At 34.7% G+C, this 11,382-nt stretch overlaps 2 protein-coding genes across 2 annotated transcripts; both read left to right on the top strand.

Annotated features, from left to right (window-relative positions):
- The first annotated feature begins 931 nt into the window (after positions 1–931).
- LOC115234009 lies at positions 932–10,402 on the top strand. The gene is made up of 3 exons (XM_029804695.1): positions 932–1,173; positions 1,299–1,364; positions 10,142–10,402. The coding sequence occupies exons 1-3, from the start codon at positions 1,069–1,071 to the stop codon at positions 10,232–10,234; spliced, it is 264 nt and encodes an 87-aa protein (XP_029660555.1). The 5' UTR covers positions 932–1,068; the 3' UTR covers positions 10,235–10,402.
- On the top strand, positions 5,288–9,359 carry LOC115234008. The gene is given in 4 exon segments (XM_029804694.1): positions 5,288–6,946; positions 6,949–7,048; positions 7,154–8,245; positions 8,363–9,359. Coding segments are annotated over 4 exon segments (3,081 nt in total). The 5' UTR covers positions 5,288–6,054.
- Positions 10,403–11,382: the final 980 nt, after the last annotated feature.

The raw sequence follows: 11,382 nt of genomic DNA, 5'->3' as shown, positions 1-11,382 counted from the left end.
ATTTTTCCGGTCAGTTTCAGCCGACGAAAAGAAAAAACTGGTCCATCCGGAGGGAGATGCTGCCGCGCCTCTCTCCCTCTGTCACTATCCACATCGGGGCTAATAAACGCGCGACCGCAAAGTATGCATCCAGTTAGCCTTTGACTTTTCGCGCGAAGAGGGTTGACTACGCTCCCCTTTGCCAACTTCGGAATATTTTGAAAGAACGAATTGGCGTTTTAAATATAAGTGCAACCCTCTTTTAAAAGGAGTAAAAATTAATTTTGTATTTTGACAAAAATTCGATAGATGTAATTGTCGCTCTACATAAGACTTAACTTTTTTCATATATTTCAAAGAATTACGATTTTGTAATTATATTAAATAAATTTTCAAAAAAAAAATTTAATAACAAAACATTTGAATGGTATTAATATTATTTTCTGCGACGTACATGCGTAAGCTCATTGTCGCGCTAAAATCGATTTTACCTTAGTTGCCCTCTAACAAAGTGCAGGGAAGCAAATAGCGGAGTGGATAACGCAGGAAACTATCGTTGCACTATTAGATAAGTTTTAAACAAGTAAAAAAAGTTTTATTTATAAAACAGTATTATGTAATTATTTCTATGTATCGTAAATATATCGATTATTTTATCAAAAGTCGTCAAAAATATATCTATACATGATAACGAGCGCATTGCGGGAGACAATTTATCTACCGGGTAGAAACAAGAAAATCTCAATGTTAACTGTAGGTGATACACAAATTTTCAAATCGGTCGATGATATCTTTATTAAGCCGAAAATTCGAGCCGAAAAACAAATAAAAGAATAAATTCTGAATACAAAATATGATAAAACTATTATTTATTAATAGTAATATGCAGAACTAAAATGTGCGTTTTAAACGTTTAATATTTTAGCTAAAAAACCGATAAGATATTTGTTGCCCTCTTTTGTTCCTAAGCAACCCTCTGTCTTACACGTACGCAAACTCACGCGGAGACATATTGCGACGAACGACAAGTATGGACTTTTAAAGTGACAGCATCGGACTATCTTAGCACCTGTCACCTCGTATCTTAAAATGTACGAACCAAATAATCCACAGCGAATGTGCAACGGTTCACAAACCACCGAAAGAGAACAAGCCAAATTGCAGAAGATCAAAGAACTGACAAGCATCTTAAAGGTTCATTCTTCAGCAAGTTGTAAACAACGAATTTTTTTCCTTTTCACATTTATTTTTATTGTACTTTTATTTCTCTTCAAATTTCTCTTCGACGATCCTAAGATTTCGTTCGATTTATTGCACAGGACACGGACAAGAATCTCACCATATGCGAGGAAATACTGACGACTTATATAAAGAAACGATTAAAGGTATGCACAAAAAATAATTCTTTTACATATAAATTTTGTTTAATTTCGGTTAATTCTATCTTTTACTGTATGAATAATCATCGCGAGTACTGTATCCTCTTATCGAAACACAATGATACATGAAGTAATCGACAATATATAATTATAACTATTGAGCCCCATAAATATGAAATTTCTATAATATTTACAAATCATGAAATTTCTATAATGCAAATTTTTCATACAAATATAGATACGCTTTGTTATGTTGCTTCCTTAAATGCATTCATAAAATATAATTCAATGACTCACGATAACGCAAAACTATATAACATTTGTTGATTATATTAAAAAATTATATTTAAAAAAAAATATCAATGTGAGATGCGTACTTTTCTAATGATAGTCGCATATCTAATTCTCGAAATTTACCATCCTTTGTACCAACCACCGTGCAACGATAAGCCCGGATACCAACCGTAGCCGTACAATCCGTAGCTACTCAATCCGCCTAATCGATACCTGAGAAATCGAACGTACATATCAACGTCAGCGCCAAACTGTTGTCTCAAGATTTTTATATTCACGTCGTTGACAAGATATTTATCTGTACTATTTACCACGGCAACGCAGGAGTGTAAGTGCCATAAGCCACGGGAAGCAAACTTCTTTTTCCTAGTTTCTTTTCCCCTAAGATTTCCTGGACGCTCGGTTGAATTTGAAGAACCGTGCTTGCTTGCGAAGATACGTCATTGTTCTCGGCCGTTTTTTCGGCGACGAGAACTCCGTCTCCCGATGCCAAAATAATCAACGATAGTAAAAGCTAAAACAATTGTCGATGCGTAGACAATGCGAATATAAGTCACTAATCAGCGAACGACTGTACGAGGTATTTCGAACTATCTTGATTGTTTCGTTAACTAAAATGTGTCGATTATGATACAATAAAAATAATAATATAGAATAAACATTTTCAAAAGAATTGATATTCATTTCTTAAATCAATCCATTTATGATTGATTTATATTATATGCTAAGCGGATTAACAATTTTAAAATTAATTAAAATACGTTTTAATATCAATAATTTTTGGGTAAATTTATTGTACATTTACACGTACGCATTCTCTGAAATATCGAAATTTCAATCACATTTCTTTTTAATGATATTAAAGACACATCTGAGAATTAGGAATCGTAACTCAAACTGGTGACAACAATATTATTTCGCGCACAGTCGGTATATACGAAAAGAAATGCACCAGTTTTATATTCAATATTTCAAATAAATTAGTATATACGAGTTTAATTGTTTACCAGCAGTTTCATATTTTAAACGTGGCGCGCACTTACAAACTGATGCTGTTTAAGGGTTGATACTTCTTTTATACCGAGCAAGTCGTTCGTTGAATTTATAGTGAATTCTAGATCCATCGCACGTATAACTAACATCCTGACTGACAACTCCGCAAGACCACTCCCATGTAAAGAATCGCTAAATGACATAACGAGTGTCGCGATTCATTACTGCAATCCTCAAAATAAGAATGCGCGATATAAGATAGATGAGAAATTCGAGTATTTTTATTTTAACGTTTATTTCTTCGAATGTAAAAAAAAGTACTATAAAAAAATCAAATCTTAAATACTTAAATAATAACATAATAAAATTATGAGACAAAATTTTACGAATTGTATTACGTCAAATGCAAAAGAAAAGAAAGATAAAAAGAAGAGAATGTCCTCTTAACCATTGTACAAAATATAAAAATGCACTTTCACGTAACAACAAAAACTAAACACAAAATATTGACGAACTATCACTGTATACTGTAATCGTTTGTAATTTTTACCAGACAATTCCTTAAAAAAATATATGCTATAAATATTGTAGATCGTGCTCGAAATTTTTAAGGATCTTAAAGAATTTCACGCAAATTTTTTCAACGCTATTATTACTGAATTAAATTTGAAACTCTAATATATTCGTCATAGAAATGATTTTACTTTTTAAATATAAATGTCAATATTCCTTTATTTTATATAAAAATAAATTGAAATATTCTAAAATTACATTCTGACAAGAATCACAATTAAAAATTCTACTCATTATTAAAATCAATGCAAGCAGTATCTATTCCAATTGATATTCAATTGAATAAAAACTTCACCGTATAATAAGATTATAATATAATGCCGTGAAATCTTTGCTTTATATGCAGTAATCGACTTTGCGAGATTTTCTGATCGTAATGATTGATTTCGTTCAATAACAGTCGCTTTGTCGCTGATTACATACTTATCATTAATTCCATAGCATAATGATGTTTATGACCTAATTCAAAAGCATTCATAATTTCTCATTTCACACTAGTGTATTTAAAAATCAAATGTTAACGAAACAAAGAAACCGTGCCGTTCGCATTATCGTTCAATTAAACCAGCATTGCCGTTCATCTTTCATATAAGGTATCTCTAATCCATCCAGTCGTGTAATATCAAGTGTGCTAAGAACGTCGGTTATGCAATCGCGAGCCCTTCCTTAAACGTGGAGCAAGTTTTTGTTTCATCCCTCCCTCGCGAATCCTCGTCCTAAGAGATTTTGTCATCGCCAGACTAGGAAACGGTGACTTTCTCTAGGCATACAGAACAAGTCGTATACTTCTGTCTACTTACGAAAGTCCCAGCTAGGAAATATCCGAACTAACGCAATGTATCGTCGTCCTTGTCACCAGCCGCGCCAACGACATCGATCGAATACGACAAACGATATTTCGAATCGACATTTACTCTGTCATCAGCCTTTCGCAATACCACCATAAATTCCCGTCTTTCTTATTGTCACAGTCGATTATAGTCGCGTGCACCGTAATTGTTTTTATGGAAACGCTCGCGCATCAGTGAGCATGTATAATATTTTATATAACGCCGACATATTCAACGTTAAATGCTTATAAATAAAGAAATGTAAACAGTTATACTTAAATAAATCGCTAAAGATCAAACTTCGAAAATCTTTAAATAATTACATTGGACTAATTAAGGTGCGAATAATACTCAAAAAAGATGAAACTAATTTAGAAAACCTTTAAATTTCATATAATTTCTTTCAAATAAATTTTATTAATTTTTTTTAACAATATATTGTTTTATTCACATTTCTTTATCATGCTTCAAAATTTGCCATTTTTCAAATAATCAGCTCGACATAAATTTTTAATTTATCAAAAATTAATGTCGTTTTTTCATTTAATTAGTTCGTGTTTATAAGCGAGAAATGGTTGTTCTTAAATTCGCTTCCTGCTTCAAATTATAAATGTGTAAAATTATAAAGCTATTAACTCGTATGTAAGAAAATTTATTACAAAAACAATTTTTTTCCGTATTGGCAGTTATCGATGGAATAGAGATTTTTTTGTACTCATTAGACAAGCTATCATAAGACTCCGAGAGTGAAAAACAGAAAGAGAGAAAGAGACAGATATCGGCACTAAATATAAATTAATTTTACGCCTACACGCACCGGTGAATCCCCTTTCACTTAGGAAGTTATAAGAAAAATATACAAAAATGCAAATATTCATGAGAGATAGTCTTTTATAATTTTAACAGTTGGACTGATTTCCTTAAATTTTTAAAAATATTTAACAAAAATATTCTTCCCAATTCTTTACATCAAATAAAATATCTAACTAGAATCAAATTTGCTATAAATAACAATCAATCACAATCTATATTTATATAGATTAAGAACATTAAATACTTAAGAATTAATAATAATATTAATAATAATATAAATCATTATTAATAATAATATTATATGTAATTTTGTTAATTAAATTAATTATTTTCTTTAATTAAAATCACAAAGAGATTTTTTTATTATATGTTATGTTCTCAAAATAATAATTAAATCATTGTTTGGCAATCTGATAACTTTTTATTTAAAAAAAAAGTAAATTGCCGTTAACAACGGAAATGATGAAAAATCGAACATAATTTCGCGTTTCCTTTGAAAATAATAGAGTATTGCCATACACGCAGACACATCGTTTTTGTGCATGCAATTAAATTACGGAAGAGTTTGTCCAGCCAAAATCACATGGCCTAATTTTTTTTTTTTTTTTTTATTTTCCCTTTACTAGTGACAATAATTCATTTGCAAGCACGGTCCCGCATTTCTCTCGTTCCTGCACCGGTCTTATATCGTACCGCTTCAGTTGTCGCAAATCAACGAGTCGGCCCGTGCAATTCAAGTGAAACTCGACATTTCTTTCCGACATTATGCAAAAATTTGTCCCCGCCAGTTAAGTCATTGTTTAGCGAAATCTACGCCGTCGCAATTTGCCGACAGTCATTGTGGAGTTCTGAGACAAGAAGCTTTCGCGCGTTCTAACATTTTATCGCTTTAAAAACATTTCTTACGATTGTGACTTTTAAATCTCATTTGTCAATAATTATTATACTTTAAATAAAATAATCAAACAATATAACGCAACGTGATTTATGACGTAAAACAAATCGCTTAAAATATAAATGACATGTGTGAATCTTCCAAATAAAATAAAGAATAACAATAAAAACCGCGTTGAGTGTTTAATAAATGCAAAAGTGATGTGTCTTAGTTAGATTATTAAAAGTGACTCAACGCGTAGTCTGATTCGATGTGCAGTACGCGATTCTTTTTGATCATCAATTAAGTGTCTTACAGAATGGAATCGCGTACTCGAATACTTATTCTCTGTTTATTATATATCGCGCGCGCTTCTGAAGTGCTAGCAGAAGAAATCGAGTTCAGAGCGAGATTCCCGAGATCGGAGGACGTCAAAGATCTATCGAGACTAGATACGCTTATACAGGAAATTGATGGAATCGACAAACAATCCGCGTATAAATTACGCGATAAGAGAGCACTCGGTTTTCTGCTATCAGGTTTGGCCCAAATCTTCGGATACACGGTGACTCCGATTCAAATCGCCTCGCTGCCAAATCCAATGAATATCACGATACCTGCCGCAATGTCAAACTCGTCCACGATGGGTAACGTCATGGGACAACAAACTGCATCTACTCAACCGACGTCAATGAACGCCACGGCGCCGAGGCAACAGGAAACTATTAGATTTACCGGCGTATTAAACTTCGGCAATAATTCGGACATTGTAGGGCATCTTCAGCGTTACGAGCAGATCTTTCACGGTCGTCAAAATAATGCGACAAATACGATGATGACGATTTCGCGACCCGTATCGATGCCGATGCCTCCCGCGAAAATTTCGATGGATCCCACAACGAACTCGGTGACCAGACCACCTTTGTTAGCGCCATTTTTCGTGAGAATTCCGTTGCCGATCGCGCCTGATCTTCCACCAGCCACAATGCCCATTGAAAATTTCAAGTTTTCGTATCCCGTCCCAGCAGTTTCAATCGTGAGCGAATCAAACAAAACCGCAGAAATGCCGGCTCGGGAAGAACAGGAAACGATATACAGAAATAAGGAGAATACAGAACGATATACGGTGGAAGAAAAGGATATCTATGACGAGAAAGACGTGATGAAGCCGGTGAACCATCAATTATACATCGACGAACCGAGCTCGCAGCAAAACGTATCGAGAGACTGAAGGAACAAGAGGAGCAGAGAAACTGCGATAAGAATACACATCATAAAGAGAACGAGATAAAAGAGAAAGACAGAAACCGAAAAGAAGAGATCGCTAATCGAAATCGAGAAGAAGAAATCGCTAATCAAAATCGAGAAAAAGAAATCGCTAATCGAAATCGAGAAGAAAAAATTGCTAATCAAAATCGAGAAGAAATCGATAATCAAAACCGAGAACATGCTTCTAGGTATGAACCAATGGAGAAAAAAAAACCAGCATATAACGATGAAGAAGATGAAGACTCTGCCGAAAGGTACGAGGAACATATCAGTCAAGCAAATAAATCTTCGAAACAGCCTCTAAGAGAGGCTGAGAGCGAGGAAGTTGAAGACGACGATTCTAACGAGCAATTTCACGGATATAAGCAACCTGAGAACTTTAACAAGTATATAGAAATGGACTACAATCAGCAATTACCTATCGGCGACTACTTCCACGAGGGTGACCCTGAAGTAATCCGCGACAGCTACGGCGAGATATTGGACGATAAAAAACTGGAGGACGACAGAATCGCCGGTTATATCAACATGTTCAAACATCCGTATGTATATAATTCGCAGAGTGTTCGCAATCCCGAAGACGCGTCTGGAGAAGATGAAAAGGAACCATCTACCGCAGACGGTTACGATGAACACTTGATTAGGCTACAGAAGCTCAGAGAAGAATACGCCTTGCCGAAGATGAAGTATGAAGAATACGACTTGAACGACGAAAGTGAAGGAAAAAGAGACGACAGGGGCAACGAAAGAATCCAGAATCGTACATCGACGCGACCAAAAACAGGGCGTGTTCGTGGCAAGGAAAATAATCGCGCGAAAATGCCAACTGGATCGAGCAAGAATATTCTACGCGATGACGCCGCAAAATTCGAGAACACGAAGTCGCAGGAAGAAAGCGGTTTCGTAAAACACATACCTCTAATCGTGCCTATACGCTACATCGATACGAACGACAAGGTGCAGCAAGCAACGACGCGACAGCTGAGTTATGAAGAATCGGATAAATTGCCGAACGTCAGATTGCCCGCAGATAACGTCGATTCCATGCAAACGCTCGCCAATGAGAAACTGACTCCGCAGATCGGTTTGCCCGAAAGACCGCGAAAATTGCACGAAGGCGAGCACAAAGTATTGCAAGTCTGGCCGCCGCCCTTCGATTACGCCTTCGACAATACGGCACCGACGAACACCATTATTTCACCGAATTCACAGAACTATCCTTCAAATTATTACCAACATGTAAAAAATATCGCGGCAGATGACGCGAACAGCGACAACTCTTCGGAACAACCTTCCGGTTACCCGGTCAACATTATTTCACCGAATTCACAGAAATATCCTTCAAATTATTACCAACATGTAAAAAATATCGCAGCAAATGACGCGAACAGCGACAACTCTTCGGAACAACCTTCCGGTTACCTGGTAGTCGTTGGTAACCCGTATCAATATCCCTACAACTTTTATTACTTCCCGAACGAAAATATAAATCCACAAAATCATCCTCATCCCAATACCAAAAGCACATATCAGCAAAATCAAATCCACGCTCCTCAGCAAAATCAAATCCACGCTCCTCAGCAAAATCAAATCCACGCTTCTCAACAAAATATTAATCAACAGTTTACTCGAGCGAACTCTAATCTTATCAAAGACAACCTGAATGAGACCACGAGAGATCACTATCATCAACCTCACCAAATTCCAACCAATGTTCTCGATCGTTACAGATATATTTTTGGCGAACATACTCCTGAGACCAAGGAATCGGTTAATATCGACACAAGAGATCAAATTCCTAATATTGAAAACTGGTCGAGCAAAATATATCAATCGCGATCGAGAGCCGAGCAATCTCCTCCGGTTCTCGCACAGTTGCAGAATGTGGCATCTTCAAATCAAAACGTGCACAGCAGATCTTCAAATTCGCGTTATTTACGACCAGTAAGAAGACAAAAAAGGTCTCAACCGGAGGACCAAAGCAAGGATGATAAAAAGGTGAAGATTTTGCAACCGATCCCGACAAGTAAACCTTTCGACGATCCTCAGAGCGCGCACGACTTCTTCGGCTTCAACAAGGACGATTATAGTTTTACAGGCGAAAGCAGCGACGCATTGAAAGTTGCCGAGGAGAATGGCAAAATCGCGAAAGAATCGGACATGCCCCTCGATCCGGTCGTTTATCATCACGATAACGAAAGTGTCGTGAAACACGCCGACGAACCGGAAAATGACACGGAGAAAGCCAAAGTCACAGAATACAGGAACAAAGTGGCGACCTTAAAGGTATCGGAGCAGAGGCAATTAAAACCGAACGGACCAATTCATTACGTAGAATTTGTACGCAATATTTAATTGCAATATCTTATAGAAAGAATTCTAGTAAAAAATATGCGACGCGTTGTTAATTTGTATATTATTAATAAAACTTATTTCGTGATATGGAAAATTTATGACACATTTTATATAGCATCTGTTGTTGACACGAAATTTTCATATTATATTTAATCTGAATTTGAATAAAATTTGCGTTATTAAAATGTTATTAATTGTTAAATAAAATAATGACGTATAATAAAAACATATGTATAATTTATATATTATAATAAATTAATATATGTACACCGTATATACTATAGTACTCACCCTCTTTCTTTCCTTCTCCATTCCTTCCTAGTATTATACATATTGTAAAATATACACATTTTCATACAAAATAAAATTTGTACGAAACAATCCCGCGACAAAGAAAAATATATATTAAAAAATGAAAAGAATTTTCCAGACAATTCAATAATTTCAGAATTTTTTTTCAGCCGGTAAATCATTGATTAAATAATATTATACTCATTTATCACAAATCCAGTAACGTTCTCCAATGTCTAATTAAAAGAGAGAAAATAATATAATTTCTTTGTTTCAGTTTTTGGTTACAGATTTAATTTGTAATTAAATTATTTAATATTAAATATACTTAATGATATTTTAATGATAAAAGCTTCAAATTTTAGATCTGTATCAATAAATATGTAATTCTCTATCTCTAAAAAGAATCTATCAAAAATCAAAGAAAAAAATTTTTACAGCGCTCATCTTATGTATGAAAATATTTTTTAGCTTTCGTACATATGTTGCAGGAAAAAAGAGAAGGGATACAAAGAAGAAACGAGCTGGAAAATAGGATGGCCGAAATACTAGAAAATCTAAAAACGCGATTGTTGGTTGAATGAAGCAAATCTTAAATAATAAATCTGTATATTATGTGACTTATATGGATAATATATTATCGTTTACATTACTTGTTATTACGTTCTATATCTCATAAGAAAATAAAATTATTAATGTCAATTTATCTTATTAAATCAGTTTCTTTTTCTTATTAAAATACCAAAGTGCAATTTTATTAGCTTTATGTACGAATATCTTTGTAAGCAATAATGATTTCTATGCTTATACTCGCGCGCGAATAAATAAAACGCAATGCTCGACAAAAGATCCTTTTCCATATACAAATAAAATCAGAAATTGAATTTGTTGAATTTACACGAGCTCAAAATTCTTTCCAGCTAGCAAACATACATGATTTGACGTCAAATGACGTCATCTGGACATCAAGTAACGTTATTATTTTGACGTCAAATGACGTCATGTGGACGTTAAATAATATTATTTTGACGTCAAATTACGTGCATTTGCTACCTGAATTGTCTCTTACTATGTTGACATTAACACATTTATGGTGCATTATCACACATTACGTAAAATTTCGATATTTTACAATCTTACCTTCTCTCAATCTGAAGAGAGACGAAGAGAGAGAGAGAGAGAGAGAGAGAGAGACACACTCGGTCGAAACTCGCTGCGTTCTTTCCGATGAATGTCCACACAAAAAATACATTGCACTTGAAATAAGTAAACACGCAAAAGTCGCTTAAAACCGTACACGATCTCAGATTTACGAAATATATCCGACGATTTTTGATCATTTTATCGGAACGTACGATCAGAACGATTCGAGATCGATGCATATAATGTCCAGCGTATAAAACAAATACTTGGATTAATTATTGTTTATCAACACCAAGAATCGTATGCGTTAACAATTTTCAATCGCGAATACGTGTGTACATATCTTCCGCACATTTTTTCCGCAAAGAACGATACGAAATGCAACATTCACGCGCGTTTCACACAATGCCGGCGTTACCTGCATGAAATTGTTGCTGTTTAGTAACGCCATCTCTTTCATCTTAAAGGCTAGAACTACGTAGCTAAAGTCATCTCTCGACTGTCGGTAAAATTATCATTTGGTGTGTATCCGTACTACATACCGACAAACTGTCAAAAACACATGTCGCGTGCATGATTTTTATTTAAT

This window comes from Formica exsecta, unplaced genomic scaffold (assembly GCF_003651465.1).
Source record: "Formica exsecta isolate Colony F162 unplaced genomic scaffold, ASM365146v1 scaffold192, whole genome shotgun sequence".
Taxonomy (NCBI): Eukaryota; Metazoa; Arthropoda; class Insecta; order Hymenoptera; family Formicidae; genus Formica; species Formica exsecta.
The sequence above is the reverse complement of the archived record's forward strand: the minus strand, read 5'-3'. Positions and strand labels throughout refer to the sequence as shown.

Bases quoted from the DNA above. Each gene is read 5' to 3' on its own strand.
- LOC115234009 (XM_029804695.1), top strand. From the start codon at position 1,069: ATGTACGAACCAAATAATCCACAGCGAATGTGCAACGGTTCACAAACC. The intron at 1,174-1,298 runs GTTCATTCTTCA...TTTATTGCACAG, and splicing joins AACTGACAAGCATCTTAAAG to GACACGGACAAGAATCTCAC. The intron at 1,365-10,141 runs GTATGCACAAAA...CATATGTTGCAG, and splicing joins ATATAAAGAAACGATTAAAG to GAAAAAAGAGAAGGGATACA.